General features: G+C 33.1%; 1 protein-coding gene across 6 annotated transcripts in view; it reads left to right on the top strand.

The window, feature by feature from the left end:
• The window catches only part of DLGAP2 (DLG associated protein 2), a 1171101-nt gene extending 1162255 nt beyond the window's left edge, over nucleotides 1-8846 (top strand). For all 6 annotated transcript variants that reach the window (XM_074287975.1, XM_074287976.1, XM_074287974.1 and 3 more), the window contains one exon: nucleotides 1038-8846. In XM_074287975.1, coding sequence (XP_074144076.1) covers nucleotides 1038-1256 — 219 coding nt within the window. In that variant the 3' untranslated portion in view covers nucleotides 1257-8846. The remainder of the gene's footprint in view (nucleotides 1-1037) is intronic.
• The last annotated feature ends 11219 nt before the right edge of the window (nucleotides 8847-20065 follow it).

The following is a 20065-nucleotide window of genomic DNA, read 5'->3' as shown; positions in this document are numbered from 1 at the left end:
TGAGCAAATAGCAGAGATGTTCTAACAATTCCTAACCCTGATACAGCTGATGAAATATACCAAGATACCATTGGATGATGAACCATTGGATGGTTGAATCAGAGTGGAACCACCCAGCAGACTACAGGGTGACGCCCAGTGAAATGTTACATTAGACCCAGATTGTCCTGTGTCATTGTATCATAGATCTATAAAGTGAAGGGGCCTTAGAAGTCATTGAATCCCATAGGTAGAAATAGCCTAAACCTGTCCTGACAGATATCTGTAAGCTTCTAAAGGGAAGGGACTGTTCTCTTCTTTTTATATCACCAGAACTTAGCAGTGTCTAAGGCAAAAAGAAGGCCCTTAATAAATGCTTACTGATTGGTTGATGATATCTACTAATCTAAATAATAGTATATGTCAATTTAACATTAATTTTGAGATGATAGCATCTATTAATATAATAACAAATATAATATAAATATATATTATATATTATATAAGTATATAAATATAATAACAAATTAGTAGCTATTAAAATTTTGATACTTTAGGTAGAGCCCTGGTATAAGCAACTATTAAGGCAGATTTAAGCTACTTCTGTCCCTAAAGCTTGATGGCCTGAAAAAAACATGATTCTATGATCCTAGGATTTATTCCATTTTTCAAATCCCTAACTATCTCCCTGTGACAAGCTTCCTTGATTAAAATATATATTACTTCCTAAAAAAAGTTTGTGAATTCAGGGTACAAAAATGAAACAAACATTTTTTGAACCTGGTAAAAATTTAGTTTTGAATCCTTATTATAAGAATTTTTTTTTTCTTATTTATTTCAGGGTATGGGGAAGGTAAAGGAAGAAAAGAAAATAGATTTTTTTTGTTCTTTATAAAAAATTAATATCAGAATATATGTTGGGAAGGAATTATTTATGTAACAAACTTTAGCAAAACTGATTCCAAGATGGATTTTTGAAAAAAACAAATGAATGTTAATATGCATATGGTATTCTCCCTTTCGTTAACTCAATTTTGACCTTTTAATGAATGTTTTAGGAAGAAAGAAAGGTTCCCCCTCCAGTACCAAAGAAGCCTCCAAAAGGGAAATTTCCTATTACAAGAGAAAAGTCTCTAGACCTACCTGACAGACAACGTCAAGAAGCCAGAAGACGACTTATGGCCGCCAAGAGAGCAGCCTCCTTTAGGCAGAATTCAGCCACTGAAAGAGCAGACAGCATTGAGATCTACATCCCTGAGGCCCAAACCAGGCTTTAAAGACAGAATGCTGCAACATTTCCTTTTTTAAAAAAACAAACAAAAAAAAGCTTGTACAGTTTGTCACTTAACCTGGTAATTTCTGTCTCATTTTCTCCACTGAATATGCCCTTGCTGTTGTGTTCTTCGTGCCATAAGCACAGTGGAATGTTTTGATTTTTTCAAAGTTTGCCGAGCTCATTGCAAGAATGACTTCTTTTTGTATTTATTGTCTGACTTACAATCAGCTACAATGGATAGGGCTTGGTGAGACCCGACTTATCCAATATGTTCTCAGAGGACAACAAGAAACACCTCTTGAGATGGAACCCAGCTTACCTTTTTTTGTTATTTATATTTTTATAAATTATGTGATTATTAGGGATAAGAATAACAAATTATAAAAATGGGTGCATCTCACCATTCACTAGAGGCATTAGCTAACCAAGTAGAAGGTGCTACAATGGCAAGTGCATGACAGAAAGACCCCATGTCTCTCAACTACAGGTTTCTTTTCTTCCAGTCAAAAAAAAAATTATTTGCCCATGTACGCTGCCATTCTCTTCATCTTTGTTACTATGGGAAAACATTAAACCTTTCATGTAATATCAAGTTTTTGGAAATGAAAAGGGATCTATCTAGATGTTACTCTATACACATAGACAGGTAGCCTTCCAAAAGCCCAGGAGTCTAGCCTTCTAAAGATATCGGGTAAGATTTTTCTTTTCCAGGAACCAAATCATCGTTTTCCAAAAATCAAGTTTAATTTTAATGCAAAAAGACTGACAAACAATGGGTAAAAAGACAGTGGGTAGCCTTAAAGCATCTCTTCATAGCAAAGTATAAAAGCAAAGTTGTACTTATTTCTAGGAAATAGCTATTGTCATTTCAATTCTTTTCATGGGTTTGTTTTTATCATTCATATTTAATTTTAACTTCACCAATTATATTACATGTGATAGGTCGTTTTCTCAAATTGCTGTTATCAGTTAAATTTCCAGGGTATCCTTGAAAAGAAAAGAAAAGTTTGCTTGTTAAAAATGCCAGTTGTGATGTTGTAACCAGTTTAAGAAGTTTGAATGTGAGTGGTAAGTATATCTCAGTTTAAATGGTAAAGGTGAAATGTAGCTTACATTTGAATTTTTTTTTTCAGAACTCTTTTTCCTATGCAGTATCAGCTAAGGCAAGTACCTTGCTTATAAAGACATAAAGAAATTAATTCAAGAATTAAGGGATTTCCAGCTCTGGAATTTAAGAAGCATTAGCATGTTTTATGACACTGACTGACATGAACAAAAACAGGAGACAGTTTAGTCAAGTAGCTTTCAATCCTGAATTAAGTTTAGATACAGTTTTCTTTATTCCAGCTTCCTACTGGAAATGAGGACTTTTAACTTATAGATTTCTCTCTCCAAAGGAAGACCCCAAAAATATATATAATATCTAATGGAGCCCAATCTCCACATGAATTAAGTTGAAATGCAGGAGTATTTGTTCCAGCTTTCCACTGGAAAGTGAGTGTCCTAAATCATACATAAAGCTCTCCAAAGGAAGACCCAATAAGGTGGATCTAATAGATCCCAGTTTCCTCTGACTTTGGATGACTCCTCTATGTTAAAGCAGGATGCCAACATATGAAAGATATTTTGAACAACTATCATGTTTTCTGTTCACCTGCTTTAACAAATACCATGTATTTAGCCATACACAGAACAGCTTCTCAATTATACTATAGCACTTTTTTATTGTGGGTTTTTTTTCCACCTTGATTAGCACTTTAAAGAAGTACTCAGCTCACTCTGCAGCCTGCCACATTACAAGCATTAAGTAGCAAAGGTTGCATAGCTTATAAAAATTTAGACATTGATTAACAATTAAGTTTTTCTTTGTTCTTTTGGGCTTTTTTCTTTTTGTTCCAAATATGTTCCACCTAGCATGAGATCCATTTGGAGCACAGTTGATATTAAAGCATGTTTAGCTTCAAAGTTTGAATTTTTAAAGCTGAGTAATTAAGGATTTCCTGTAAGGCCAAAACTCTGTAAATTGAGCCTCATACCTGGTATATATTTTACCAAACAGCCTTAAACAATATTTGGAAGCAAAAACCAAGACGAATGTATATCCTTTAAAATAATGCAAAAAATCCCTTACATATTCTTCTTTAAATGAATATTCTATCCCCAGAGTGTTCAAAGCATTTTCTATGTAAAGAAAGAGCTGAATCCTGGGTAGTGTACAATACTGATGCTGCTCCCTATAATTATTGTACTATACTAAATACAAATGTATTTGCAAGTATTGGCATTTTAGTCTTTTTAAAATGGTATTATTTAAAGTTGAGCTGCTATTTAGAAATAATCCACAGAGAAGCAAAGCCAGTGTATTTCCTAGGTAGGGGAAAAGTAAAACAGACTTGCACGCATACATGCAGATCTATGTATAATTACTGGCAGCTGATATATTTTGCCTAATGTCCTTTAACACATACAAAATATATAAAGGTAAAATATAAAGATTAGGTCATAACTATTAAACTTAGATCCCAGAAGAAAGTACAATTATGACTTGAATGAAGTTATTCATCAAAATTAGATTCTTTTTTGGTATTCAGTGTCTTCATTCTTTGATTTCTACCATACCTCCTTCTTCCCACCCCCACCCCCCAAAAAAGATGGTATATAATATAAATAGATTATATATATATATATATTTATGGTTAAACCATCCTGTGGATGAACAAATAAAACCCCACTAAATTTTACAATGGTTGTTGACTGATATGTTAAGTATGCCTCTTTGGAGATGTATAGTTCCCTCTTTAGTCTACCTGTGTTCCAAAGAAGATTATTTGAAAGCAGATGTCTGCTGTGAGATGATAAAATTTTACCTGTTCATGATTCACATCCAAGTGCAATATACTCAACTTGTCATACAGGTGATATTCTATCAACAAAAGCAGAAAAGAAGCCATGTTCATTTATGTGTTGTCCGTTTCACTAATTAAAGAGAAATAAAGCAATCTTTATAATACCTGTGTTATAAGTCAATCAAGCCAATTTATTTCAATCACTTCTAGCAAATAATAATCACAATCACCACAATAAGCCTATCATATACTGTAATCCACCTCATCTAGAGTGTACTTTTAATTTTAAAAAATAATAAGAAATGAAATTGAGTGTCTAAAACACAGTTGAAATTATTGGCATAAAATGTTCTATGAACATGAATTTGATGTTCTCCAGAAAAAGATGTTCTCCAGAAAAAGATGATGTTCTCCAAAAAAAGAATTTGATGTTCTCCATATCTATACAAACAGACATATATATGTGCATATAAATATCATAAAGGTATCATTGATCATTGAAAAATTAATATTACTTTGGGAATTATATTGCTAAAAACCACAAACCAATTGATCAGCTGTAAAATTTCACATTTAAAAAACTTAATAATTCAAAGGTTTATTAGTTAATTGTAAAAACCAACCAAAAAGAATAAACAGGAACCAAAAATTTGACCTTAACCCAGAAATACTTTTGAGAATTTTTATTTGCTTTAAAATACACTGTTTTCAATGCAATGCTTTCTTCTTTGCATTTCTTTCCTCCCTCACTCACTTCATTAGATACAATTCTTGTCAGTTAAGAATGTTACCATACTTTACTCCTCTGCAAATTTCCCAGGAACCTTGGGCAATATGTAAACAAAATGACATACTATTTGATAGGAAAATATCTATACTTTCAAGTTCAGTTGCATTGAAGATTTTGCACTAAATTAATTTAAAGTACGTTTAAGTGACTTAATTTTTAAACCTCCCCCCCAAAGTAGTATAATCTATGGTTAACTTTAACATCTTTTCTTTTAATATTAGTATAAAGAAGTAGATGAAATTCCGCCTCACTAGTTTCAATGGATAGATAAAATGTATCATTAATAAACTATATGTTTCACATTATGTGCACTAATATATGTATTTTCAGCACCTTATTTTGATATATATGTCTCCATTTTCCTGTCTTGACTTTTCCCCTTTTCCATCATTCCTCCAAAGGCAGAATCTTATATTAATTATGAATTTTAGCACCTCTACAATTTTCATTAAGTCTCTGCATTGTTCTGTTTTCATGAGGTATCCCCATGATGGATAAACTGAAAAAAATGTTGACCAGTATACAAGACAAACAATTGGCTTGCATCATTCATGAGATTCATCTAGTTCTGGCCAAACTCTTATGGCTGAGAGTCTTGTCCAATATTCTGTGCCTGCTGATAGAGATTTTAATAAATCCAAATGAGGCTCTGAAATATTTTAGTGGGGCTTTGAAAGAATGCATGTTTTGTGGGAACATCTCTCAAAAATTTGAGTAACTATGCAGTAGGACTAAGCACACAAGGAAATAGGCGCAAATAAGCAAAAGAATACATTTGTGAGGACTAAAATGAAATTCATGAATAAGAATGCTTTAGAGCATTCTTGACATCTTTCCAGATGATGATAGTTAATGCCATGTCCTTCACTTCACACCAGGAATCTTGGGGCTCGGAAAAGGTAAAAAGTAGGATGGAAGTCTAGAACTAACCCTCATCAACAAGGGATTATCTCATACTAGAGCAAGTGTAGCAGGTGAGTTCCTATATTGGGCTCTCCTCATACAACTTCCAAAAAGTGAAACATAAAGAAACATAAGTGGTATAATGTACTTGGAGTTTGGAAGACCATGTTCAAATACTGCTTTAGATGCTTTCCAGCTGTGTAATCTTAAGCAAGTCATTTAACCTCTCTATGCCTTGGTTTCCTGATCTGTAAAATGAGAGAGTTGGGCTCAGTGGTCTTTCTACTCTAACACTATGGTCTGTTAAATCATTGTTCTTCTGGAGAGAAGACTGGCTATTGCATCGATAGGAATCCAGATGTCTTTTTAATGTATGCATATATTATTTATATAAGGCCTTTCTGTCTACATGTCTAAATTGTATTCATTTCACAATTTAATCTGTCTCCACCAAATCCTTTTGCTTTCTGTCTTTCACAACAAATTGAACACATCAGGTGTTAAATCAAGAAGTTAGGGTCAGTTATTCTTAAATATAAAGCATATATTTTCCAGTGAAATTCTGTTATCATTTTTAAAGTGGCATTTTAGTTATACCTCTCACATTTTTTAAGAATAATTTTTGTGTCAAATCTCACAGGTCTAAATAACTAAGTCAAATCGATATCTGGTACCTTAAATAACTTCGCACCTTCATAAGAAAGATATATGGCCAATTGCAATTTTACTAAATTTATAGTTTCAATAAGTTACAAATATTAAGACAAGTAACCTTTGTAATCTAACTTGAAAGGACCTTCACACAAAGAGGTACCTGGATACTCTGAAAATTGATAAAGAGGAACAAATACTTAGTACTTGTTAGTTAGACAATCTAATTTTTAATCTCACATTAATCACTAAATCATCATGTAAAATCAGGCGTGGGTACATTGTCTTATTTTTCTCATCTGTAATGTTGGAATAAAAACAATAATAATATCTATCTCTTGCCTAGCTCACAAATATATTATGAGGATTGACAACATAATGCTAAGGTATGTTGAAGGTATGCTGAGTTCACAAGAAGCAAGTGTTAAAGTATAATAATTGTTATTATTAGATTAGTTACCAAATTCTAGAGACATAAATATTAAGGAGAATCATTAATAATGTTGTTCTTCTTTAATGGTTTACATCATTCATAATGTGAAAATGCATTTTTTCAACAGGTTTAGAAACCTGCAAAAGACCAGAGCATGTGATGTCTCGAAAGAGAACAGGAAGTATTGGTCACATGTACTAATACTGACCCCATGCTCTGGTTTGAAATGCTCCCTCAGCATTTTGACTTGCAAAGAGCTCACAAAACAGCCTCTCAAATGGTTTGGGAGGTGGGGAGATAACTCAAGAAAAGTGGATTTTTTTTCCCCTGTGCCTTTGGCTCCTATGTTTCTAGAGTGTTTCCATGAATATGGGCCAGCCATAAGCCCAAATTAGACATTCATTCAGACAACATTTGGTCAGTCCCTTAAATTTGCACATTTCTAGGATGAATTCAAGTAAACATTAAAGAATAAAAGAAAATCAATGTCAGAAAATAGAGAACCAAGCCTGTGGAGTGTGTCTTAAAATTAGATACAATTATCAACATTATCTTGGTATTTCTGACAAGAGTTTTGGAGTAATACTCCCATTCAGTTCTAATTTGTAGAAATCCTTAATTTCATGACTCAGAGAAACTAGTACATGGCAACACTCCAAGAAACAACCACCTTGTCATGCAAGTGGTCACTGAGAAATGTCTATAATTTATATGACCTGCTGTCCTGGACTTTCTATTTGTATCCAGCTTTAATAAAAGAATTACATACAGTTTCAATGTAAACATTTGATTAATGATATTCTCTGCAAAGGAAGTATTATCAACATAATAGGAAATACTTTTAAGAAATATTTTGTATCTACACAAATAAAAGGAACACAGAGGTTTACCTCCCTACTTTCTTATATTTTATGTGACTCTTCATTATTGGTGCTGAATCTGAACCTGAAAGATTTGAGTCAAATCTTTCATATATCTAACGAACAAGAGGAGCTATTGAACGATTACAGCAAAGTTTCTTGAAGTACGAATTTATCCTTCTCACGGAGACCATAATCACCACAAAGCATAACTTTCTTGTCTACTGAAACACACCTGGGGAAAATGTAAACATTACTTGTAATTACCTATGGATGCCACCTGTTCATGCTTTAATTTATCTCCATTGTTTTAATATAATCATATCACTTTTAAAGGGCTCAGCATGTATGTATCTTTCATTCCACTTTATATACTAGTTTGCTGAATTAACAAGGTTTCCCTTGCAAATAGTGCAACCTAGACTACTTTGGAATTCTCCTTTCCAAAAAATAAGCCACTCTTCCCTGTACACCTTCTTTCTGTACAGAGGCTGAATTCATGCATCCATCCTCCATCCTCCATGCCAAAATACTCAAAGGTGGCCTAAGGACTAAATTAAATGCCTCCTATAGAATTTCCAGGAATGTTAGAACCAGGAAACTAGTTGTTTAGTTAAAGTTTTTTTTAAAGTATATAAATATATATATATATATACATATATACATATGAAATCATATCAACAATGAGGATGAACTGAGTGCCAAATAGCCAACATCTGTACAAAGTCACCTGCCACTAGAGTTAACTATTTTATGTAATTCTCTTTCACATGCATTTCAGATTCTTTTGATAAATTTGCTTTAGTAGCATGCAGGATACCTACTCTGAATGTACAGTAAGCTCTTCCATTACCACCATACTTTGTGCTCCTGGGAAATAACTTCATTACCAGAATGTTGGTCATTCCTTTAAAACACTGAACAATTGCTTTTATTTGAGTTGTTTTTTTTTTTTCCATGATCCTTTGTTTACTCTAAGCTGATTGTAAGGAAAATGTGCTTCACTATTGCTCCAGAACTCTTTTATGAAGCTGCTCTTTCAATTGATTTCTGTATTGCTTATGTTCATCTCCTGTAAATAATTCTGCAATTAAATTTTTTGAGAAAAGTAGAGTTTTCTGATTATTGAGTTAAACATTCAATAAGTCAAGTATCTCTGGTTTAATTTGGTGGGGGGAACTTTCTCCATAGAAACTTATGATAACTCATCTACAAAGTAAAATTATTGTTGACTCTGGAGTGTGTCTCATAAATGTAAAATGGCCTGAGACAACTAATAAGTATCAGAAGCATGAATTAAATCTAGATCTCCTTGATTCCAATTCCAGCTCTCTACTAACTGTACCATGCTGCTTCTCATAGGAAAACATACAGGACCTAAAATTGTCAAGTTTTGTCATTTAAAAAAATCCTGCATTTCACCATCTATTTGTATTTCAAAGAAAAGAGAAATTATTTGACCTTTGGAATATCATTTTACCTCCCTATGCTTCAGTTTCTTCATGTAAAAATTTTAAAAGGATTATATTATAGGATCAGATTTATATCCAGAAGGGTCCTCAAAGATGGTTAGTTCTTATTTTACAAATAAGAAACTGAAACCTGGAGGGGCTAAATAACTAATTACTCAAGGTCATATAAGTGGCAAGTGGCAGAGTTAGATTTGAACCAGTTTTTTGATTGTAAATCCAGTGTACTTTGCAATATACTATAATTAGGTAATGTCTAAATTTCTTTCTAATCCTAAAAGTTTTATGCAACTAGTTTTGTTGACTATAAGGAAATCAAGAGCTGAACTGGTGTTTACAATGTAAACAAAATAGAAATTATTTAATTAAATTTTCAGTCATTAAATAGTATCCCCTAATTAAGGCCATTTAGAGAATATGTAAATGTAAGGCTTCTGATCATATCTTTTATACCAGTCAAGAAACACAGTCTAGTTCCTTTTGGAAAGCATGCTTATCTCTAGTTTTGCACAGATCAGGCACTGTGTGTGTTTTTTGCTCCCTCTCTTCTTGCCCTTCCATTGACCTCAGTGGTTTGCTTTATAGGTAAGAGTAGTGGTATGGTGAAGGAAATAGTAGTTTATAAAGTTTATGAGGTGGCTTTTTCCCCATCATTTTCCTTTAATCAGACCTCTACAGTTGTTTGTGTATTCATTTAAAAATTACTATTAAAATACTTATATTCATTTTTGGGTACCATATTTTAGGAATAGTATTAATAAGCAGAAGGGTAGGACAGCAAGGATGATGAAGGGTTTTAAGTTCATTACTTGAAAGTACTGAAGAAATGGGAATAGTTTAAACTGAAGAAAAGGATGATGGGAGAGGGGAATGATAATGGTCTTCAAAGTATTTTTAGGACAAGGAATTACACTTGTTTTCTTAATCCCCAAAGGGCAGAAAGATATTTGAATGGTCAATGGGGGAAGAGGGAACCTTCAAAAGGCAAATTTGGCTTGATATGAAAAACTTTATAGTAATGCAAAAATAGATTTTAATCACTCATCTCTATGGCATTTACCATGCCAGGAGGGGATTCATCTTTACTAGTAATCATCAAGCAAAGACTGGATAACCAGCTAATCAGGTATTATGTGGGAATTTTTTTTTGAAGTATGGGTTAAACTAGATATGTTAGATTTTAAAGGATTGAACAAGTTGGCTTCCCTTCAAGATTCTTGAATCTTTCATCACTTCTGCTAATGGCACTACAAAAAGGACTGCTACAAACATTTTTCTGCACTTTAATTTTTAATTCTTGCACGTATGGATTCTTTTCCTTTTTTTATTATCTCTTTTGGATACAGACCCAGTAGAGATACTGCTGGATAAAAGGTTATGCACAGTTTGATAACCCTTTGGGCATATAGTTCCAAATTGCTCTCCAAAATGGTTGGATCAACTCACATTTTAAGGTTTGTAAAGCACTTATTATATGCTATCTGATTTAATCTTTAAATATATATATATATATATATATATATATATATATATATATATATATATATATATATATATATATATAGTGAGAGATATGCTATTATTATCCCCATTTTGCAGATTTGGAAATTGAGGCTGGGCAAGGTAAAATTACCTTCCCAGGATTATGCCTGCAGGAAGTATTTGAGACAAGATTTAAACATTGATCTTCTTGTCCCCAAGGAAAAAATTATAACCACTGCAGCATATAGCCACCTTATCAATTTGTCTTTGCTAAAATATTCTAACATTTGTATTCATATATATGTCTGACCTCTGCAAAGTGTACTGTTCTTTAGTTTTTTTTAATATAAATATAACTATAAATAAGGGCTATCTCCAGTTGTCTTAATCAGAGTAGCTACATCTTTCATTGTTGATTTTCATCACATATTGCTATTACTGTGTGCAATGTTCTCCTGATTCTGATCACTTTGCTTTGCATCAGTCCATATGTCTTCCCACATTTTTATGAAAGCATATCTCTCAATTTCCAGTTCTTTGCCACCAAAAAAAAATACTACTTTAAAAATTTTTGTACCAATAGATCCTTTTTATTTTTCTTCAGTTTCTTTGGGATACAGACATAGTAGTTGGATTGCTGAGTCAAAGTCTTATTGCCCTTTGGAAAATATTCTAAACTGTTCTCTAGAATGTTTAGACTAGTTCACAACTCCACCAATGCATTTGTCTCCCTTTAAATTCCCTCCAACATGTATCATTTTCTTTTTTTGTAATGTTGGCCAATTTGATAGTTGTATGTTTGTTCTTGGTATCTCATAGTTGTTTTAATTTGCATTTCTCTAATCAAGAAAGCATCGTTTCATATAATTATTGATGATAGCTTCTTCTGAATATCATTAGTTTGAATCCTTTGATCATTTACCTATTAGAGAATGACTCGTCTTTTAAATTTGACTCATTTCCTTATATACTTGAGGATTAAAGCTTTTACCAGAGAAACTTGAAATTTAAAAAAAAAAAAAAAAAAAACTCTCCCAGTTTGTTGCTTTCCTTCAAATTTTGGCCAGTTTGGTTTTGCTTGTGCAAAACTTTTTGAATTTCATGTAATTAAAAAGATTATGGCCCTCTATATCTCATTGGCAGACTATGAAGAGAATCCATATGAATCTTCTAAAATATTCTTTTCAATCATATTTTAATCACTCATCTCTATATGCCCCTTTCTTTTTTTTACAGCTTTGATAAAAATAACATATTTGAAAATTACCTGCTAAAGACTTTCACTTAAAAATGTTTTTGTTTGTTTTAAAAAAATGTGATAGAGACTCAAATTTGGCACCATAGCTAGGACAATATGGTGAGGCTAGTTGACAGATGCTCTTTATGTTCTTTCTTTTGTATGGTTGAAAGCAATAGCAGTTGTTCTTTTATTTTAAAAGTTCAGAAGAGTAAAGGTCACAAATAAATGCTTTCATATTTCCTTCTCAAGGATGTTACCATCCTTAGTGATTTTTTTTTTGCATCCCTCTTGGGAAATTATAAATGGATTCTTTTGATTTTAATTGTTAATACCCAGAAGGACAGACTTTAGAAGCATGTTTGCTTCTCTTTGTCAGAAACAACAATGATGACAAAAATGAATACTGCCCAAGTACAGAGGACAATAGTGACATATGTAAGAAGCATTGTCCAAAGTGGGCAATTGCAAGTGATAATAACCAACCAATTGGGATCATTTGGTGCAAAGTAGAGAAAGAACAAATAGTTATTATCTTCTCCATATGATCATGTTTCCATGGAATTCTAGCTAACTTTAAAATAGCACAGGCTTAATATTGAAAAAGACTTTCCTCAGAGGAAGTAGCCCAGCTGATCATCATGAAGAATGAATGGCCAATTCAAAGTAGAAAACTAAGTCTGATAAATCCTAAAAGCTACCAGGTGCAGATTAATGTTAACTAAGAAGAATTATATCCCCTCCTTCCTCCTCCCTCAAAAAAAATTTCTATGAAAGGGGGAAAAAAGCATGTACATAAGAAGGCAGCATTTAAGGGCTCAGGAATTTGGATCAAAGAAAGCTTGTTTGGGGGACTTCTAAGGTTGTCTATTCCAAAGATTATCACTATAGTGTACCCTGCAAGCAGTCATCCAATATCTATTAGATTAGTTAAATGTATTTGGTAGTTTCAACACCAAAGGTTTCAATTAAATTTCTTTGGGGACAATGGAAAGATAGAGTAACTTTATTTTCCCTATGTTGATGTGAAAATTCCCTATCTATGTCAGGTCCTGAAACATTAAGGTGGTAAATCTTAAGGAGAAAAAAACCTGTCCCAAATCTGATATGTTTTATGTGTGTGTGCATCTGTGCGTCTGTGGGTGTGTTATATGTGAGATAAAGCTATTGAAGTTAACTGAGTAGAGGACTTATATAGACAGATGTGCGATTTTAAAAATCACATGGGGAATGAACTGAATCAGGGAAAGATTTAAGGCAGTAAAACAAATTAGAAGCCTATTGTAAAAGACAATAAGGTTCTCAGCTAGGATAGTATTACAGTTGAGATGGAAGTATGAAATGCACACAATTGGCTTTAATAGGAGTTGCCATGAGATAACAGCTATGTGAATCACACAAACAAAAACATTCCATAGATATTCACTATGTTGTCAATTGGACAACAGTAGACAACAAAGTTGCCCAACCAGCCTCTAATTTGTGGGTGGCTGCAGTCAAACAGAGCGCTCCAGAGACAGCAGAGTCAGGAGTGAAACAGAAGTTTAATTTCAAAGTGAGGGAAACTGCTTGCAAGGGAGGAGGCAAATTAAATACATTTGCCAAGGACCTGACCCTAATGGGGGATCCATTCTTCTGTGCCTAAACCTCACTTACAACAATGGCTACACAGTGTGCTGCAGTCTTGACAATGAGGGATAGCAATGACAATGAGATAAGATTGATTCATAGCAGGAGTCTATGACTGGATCATAGGTTTTTGTCTATGCTTGTCCAAGCTCAGAGATCACCTAGTACCAGTCAAATCGATATAATAATTATGTGATTTTGACAGAGAGTGAGATTATCCAGAGTGCAAGAGATTGTTGTTATGCCAAGCTCAGGGCACAGCTTGCTTTTTGGAGCTTAGATCTGAAAAACAGGGTTTCTCCTAATGTCTTGACAATGCGCAGCACCCTTTTCATTATTATCTACCTAAGGACAATGATTGAATCATATTTCATTTTATATCATTCAGTCATCCCATCAACAAACATTTATTAAGTACCCACTGTACGCCAGGCACTATGCTAGAAGCTAAGAATCCAAAGACACATCAAAAAAAAAGAAACCATTCTTACCCTCAAGGAGCTTATTTTCTATTTGGAGGGAAAAACATGTACATAAAAATTAAAGAATAGAATTCAATTTTAAAAAAGAACTATGGCTTGGCTTAAAAGGCTAGAGCATCTCATCTACTCTTTCTGTCTAAAGGATCCCTCTCAACTCTGGTCCAACATGCATAGTCTAACCATTTTCTCACATTCTTTGGCTTGTCATTACTATCCACTCTGGTGCCTGAAAGATAACTGAATTGAAGTTAAGGTTTTGATGAATGTCTAAAGTCTCCATTTTTAAAAAAAATGGGAAGGAGAAGAAGAAAGCTATACAATATACAATATGGATCAGACCCATGACAGGAGTTTATTTTTATATTCAAAAGAAATGTTACATGCCAGAAAGAATTTAAAATAATTTTCAGCAACTTAACCTATAACTACTCTTGACTTTCACAGAGCATAAAGCAACTTTCAGTACTATTGAATAGATATTAAATATTTTATTGTGGCTCCACTGTTTCTAAACAAATTTTGGTCCATGTTTTCTGCCGATTTAGAACATAATGTAAACTCATTCTTGTGATGATGATTTTCTCTGCTGAAGAAATTCCCTCTTGCCACCACTCAGCTATAGCTGATGGAGCTAAGATATCAAATTTACAAGGCCATCTCTAAGCCTAGGAAATCTGAAGCAAGATTGTAAAGAGATTTAAAAAATAAATAGAAGTCTGGTTATGGTAACAAATCCTTGTAATCCTTGCTACTAGGTAAGCTGAGGCTGGTGAGCCTCTTGAGTTCAGTGAGTTATAGTACTGATCCAATTGAACAGCCATACTAAGTAATCAATATTATGAACCTTCAAAATTGGAGATGAGGGTGGGAGTGAGTAGGGTCCTGAAAGAGAAACTAGGTTGTCTAAAAAGAAATGAACTGGCTTAATTTCTAGCCATGAGTAATCATTACACTTCCAACTTGAGTTAGTTAGAGAAAACAAATAAAATAAAAAAAAAAAAAAAAAAAAAAAAAGGAGGAAGAGAGATTTGTATTTTATTCTAAAGATGAGAGCCACTTTTTGAAAACTCTTTAAATGGAGAAGTAACATGCTCAAAATTGTGCTTTAGAAAGATTATTTGGATACTTATGTAAAGAATATATTGTAGAAGAGAGAGATTAGACTCAATAAGCCCTATTAGGATATAATTACAATAGTCCAAGTGAGAAGTGGTGAGGACCTGAATTAGAATGATAACTGAGAAAAAGCCATTATAAGACATATGGGGATAAAAATAAAAAAAAAAAAAATTTAAGAACATGATATTCATGAAGGCAGAAAGGATGTCTCCAAGCTTATGAGTCTGGGTGAGAATGGAGGAACAGAGCTGAGTTCAGTAGAACTAGGGAATTTAGAAGAAGCAGGTTTATTTGGGACATGCATATTGAATTGAAAATATATATAAGACACGCAAGTGGCACTAACCAGGAGATAGTTGACAATGCATGACAAAAACCACAAAATCATAAAAATCACACAATATCAAAGCAGAAAAAGACATGGATGTTAGATCACAAGATGTCAAAACTTGAAGAGACTATCTGATCCAATGTCATTTTGAATAGAAGGCCACAGAGTAGAAATATCATGATAACTTTAGGCAGTTACATAAATGCAGAACAAAATCTAAAACTCAGTAGTCCTGACTCATATAATTCTCTTTCTACTTAACTTATGCTTCCTCTTAATTTGATCTGTCCAGTTCTCTGTCTCTCAATAGCAGTGAACAATTATGACCTCCCACATTTGGCTTTATAGCTTTTAAAGAGTTTAAAAGTTTTCACATACTTGATCTTTATAGAATTCTAGAAACATAAAATTGTTTTGGGAAGGTGGCATAGTACAATGAAAAGAAAATTGGGCTGGGGTCCAAGAAAATTGGGTTAGAGTGCCAACTTTTCTGCTATACAGAAAAAAATATATATGATCCTAGAAAAGTTGCAGGTTCTCTAAGTCTTAATTTTTTCATCTGTAAAAATAATGAAGTTTTTAGGATTAAATAGGTGGAGCTAAGAGGAAGCTAAGAAGGCATTTCATTTTACAGAAGAGGAAACTGAGGTTCAGAGTTAAGGGCAAATACGCAGGATCATATGGATTATATTTACTATTAGTCTATTCAACATTAACCCTTTGATCCTTGGATGTAGAGATCTCATGTCAAGTTTTCCAAAGCCCAGTGGTCAAATAATTATTTTCTTGTTTAGTTAATATTCACAAATCCCTTCCAGTTTATTAGTGGACAAAATGGTCCTTCTGTCAGTTTAAATTGGCCCCATAAAAAAAAAAAAAAAAAAAAAAAAAAAAAAAAACGTTTATTAAGCTCTGAGCTAGTCCCCCTAGAATAGCTAGCTTACATTTCAAAGAGAAATAACATTATATGAGGTATCTGACTCCTTTCCAGTAATAGATACTTTTCTGGCTTCAAAGTGCTAGTTTTATTGGAAGCTGGATTTAAGAAATAAAAGAAGGAATGAAGTCAATGACTTAAAATTTAAAAACAAAAGGTTATTTATACTCCAAAATATGCTATCAAGTATCACTTATTGTAAGTGCAAAGAATTGGAAACAAAGAATATATACATGAATTGATGAATGATTACATAAATTATAATATATAACTATAAGGTAGTATTAATTAGCTAGAAAAATTATTAATATGAATATAAAGAAATAGAAAAACATAAACGGATGAAAAATAAAATAGAAACAGGAAAACAATATAGACAGTGATTACAAAAATGTAAAAGGAGAGGCATCTAGGTGACACAGTGGATAGAGCACCAGCCCTGAAGTCAGGTGACCTGAGTTCAAATCTGACCTCAGACACTTGACACTTCCTAGCTGTGTGACTCTGGGCAAATCACTTAACCCCAGTTTCCTCAGCCAAAAAAATTTTAAAATTAAAAAATTAAAAAATGTAAATGTGAATAACATCAGTAACAAAAACATCAAAATGAAATATTATGAAATTATACCAAGCCTGGCCCCAAAAAAGGCACTTTCTACTACCTTTGTGCAGGAGAAAAACAATATGTTTGGAACCAGACATATATCATCAAACTTTTTTGATTTGTTGGTTATTTTTTCTAAACTTCTTTATTTCCTTTTTTAATTTTTTTATTGTAAAGGATGGCTCTCTGAGAAGGGTCAAAGGAAAAGATCTATTCAGAAATGTAGGTGATATAAAAAAGATAGCAATATATTTTTTAATTTTGATCATCTTTTTTTATAGTTACATTTAGTATCAAAGAACACCTACATGTGACTCACAAATAAGGAATAAAGAGATTGGAAATGTTAGGGGTATCTTCTATTTCTGGTAACCTCAAAAAAATCCTTGACTATCTTAGTCACTTTTACTCAGGATGCTAGAGTTACATAAAGAAGGTAGTAATGTCCTTTCTTCCCAAATAGCTAAGGTAGTAATACAAGGTGGACTCATTTAAAATAAATTTTTATGACAGCTAGGTGGCGCAGTGAATAGAGTATCAGCCCTGAAGTCAGGAGAACCTGAGTTCAAATGTGAACTCAGACACTTAAGACTTCCTAAGTTGTGTGAACTTGGGCAAATCACTTAACCATAAATGACTCAGGGGAAAAATTATATATATTTTCCCTTTCTGGTCCTCAGAAGCACCAAATTTTTTGAAATAAGTTAGTGATTCTAGATTATTATCATTCAGTTTCTAGGTAGCCTAGAATGAGAGCAAAACCTACTAAAGATGAACATATTTGCCATCTTCATTATCATGAAAAGCATTTATGATGTGTCTCTTGCCCATAACACTGTAGTGGGCTCAAAAGAAAAACAAGCAAAATAACACAATCTATTCTAGTATTTTATAATTTGAAATAAACACAGTCCTGGTTAAAATATAAGAGCCATTCAGTCACAGGAATAAATTTTTATCAAATAGATAAATCAGGTCAGATCTCTAGAAATTATCATGCCAGAAACAGTTAGGTTTCCACACTTAATTTCTCATCTCTGTGCCAAAAATACTTTAAATTTACTTAGAAGACATCTCTCCACTTGAATGACCTATGGTCCTCAGAGTCTATTTATACTAAACAGATTGTCTTTTTCCTAAACTTCCCTATTTCCAGCAATTTCGTAAATATTTACTTAGTGTTCTATACTCAAAATCTTGGTATTATCTTTAGCTTTTCCCTTTGTCTTCTGGTAGATAATAAGTTTAGGAAAAAAAAAACAATGTTTAGTACAAATAGATTCTGAGGACCATAAGTAAATTTGATGTCTTCAAAGAGAATGAAAGTGGTATCAAGGTCAGCCACAGCATTAATGGTATATATTTAAGTTGAAAAGGATACAAGCCAAGACTTAAGTGACGGGAGAGTTGGTGCATGATTTTTTTGTTTGTTGTCTGCAGGTGACTAAACGCAACTTCTGAAGCTGAGATTCAGCAAAATATTGATCAATTCTCTGCTGATTGTGCTAATTTTGGCCTGACAACTAATACCAAGAAAGCACAGGTTCTCTACCAGCTAATACCATATAATCCATATTGATATAATAGATTTATTATATCAAATGGAGAAATTTTTAATGCAATGGATAAGTTAATTTACCTTGGCAGTATACTTTCCATGGATGCTGACATTAATAATAAGGTTGACACATGCATGTATGCCTGTGAAACCTGGACGGTATCCAGTGCTATACCAGGAAATCGAATCACTTCTATTCAAGTCTTAGGAGATTCTGACAATTGCCTAGCAAGATAAGGTACCAAATAGGGAGGTCCTTTCTCAAACTGGACTGCCAAATTCACTTAAACTCTTCTGTAGAAGTGTTTATATCCAAAGAGATCTTAAGGGGGGAAAGGGATCCACATATGCAAAAATGTTTGTGGCAGCCCTTTTTGTAGTGGTCAGAAACTGGAAATTAAATGGATGCCCATGAATTGGAGAATGACCGAATAAGTTATGTTATATGAATGCTATGGAATACTATTGTTCTGTAAGAAACATCAGAAGGATGATTTCAGAGAGGCCTGGGGAGATTTATATGAACTGATGGTAAGTGAAATGAGCAGAACCAAGAGATTATTATACACTGCAACAAGAAGATTATACAATGATCAATTCTGATGGGCATGGTTTTCTTCAACAATGAGATAATTCAGATCAGTTCCAATCATCTTGTGATGAAGAGGGCCATCTACACCCAGAGAGAAGATTATGGGAACTGAGTGTGGACCACAACATAGCATTTTCATTCTTTCTGTTGTTTCTATTTTCTTTCTCAGTTTTTTTCCTTCTTGATCTAATTTTTCTTGTGAATATGTATACATCTATTGGATTTAACATATATTTTAACATATTTAACATATATTGGATTACCTGATATCTAGGGAAGAAGAGAGAGTGATGAGGGGAAATTTTGGAACACAAGATTTTGCAAGGGTCAATGTTGAAAAATTATTTATGTTTTGTAAATAAAAAACTCTAATTAAAAAAAAAAAACACTTCTGCAGAGAGCACAACTCTCATGGGTTGGCCACATTGATTGAATGTCAAAATTACACTTGCCTGAAAGACTGTTTTACAGAGAAGTCACTCAAGGCAAGGACTCACATGGAAGTCAAAAAAACTGATACAAAAACACCCTCTAAGTTTCTCTGAAGAACTTTGGACTCAATTGTGAGACTTGGGAGATGCTGTTACAGGACTACCCAGCATAGCATACCTGCACACAAAGAAGGGGTTATGGTTTATGAACAGAGCAAAATTGTAGTAGTTCAAAAGAAATGTGAAGTGTGAAAATTTAGAGATATCTCCACTCCAAATGTTTATTTGGACTATTTGTGCTTGAACTGCAGTAGAACATTCCAAGTTGGTAATGGTCTTATTAGTCACTGACAGATATACTGTACCTTGATCCCAACATAGAAATTTCATTTTTCAAGAACAAAAAACAACAATCAAGCACTTCAAGAAAAAGCTGGATGACCATTTATAAAGTAT

This window comes from Sminthopsis crassicaudata, chromosome 2, assembly GCF_048593235.1.
Source record: "Sminthopsis crassicaudata isolate SCR6 chromosome 2, ASM4859323v1, whole genome shotgun sequence".
Lineage (NCBI taxonomy): Eukaryota > Metazoa > Chordata > Mammalia > Dasyuromorphia > Dasyuridae > Sminthopsis > Sminthopsis crassicaudata.
The sequence above is the reverse complement of the archived record's forward strand: the minus strand, read 5'-3'. Positions and strand labels throughout refer to the sequence as shown.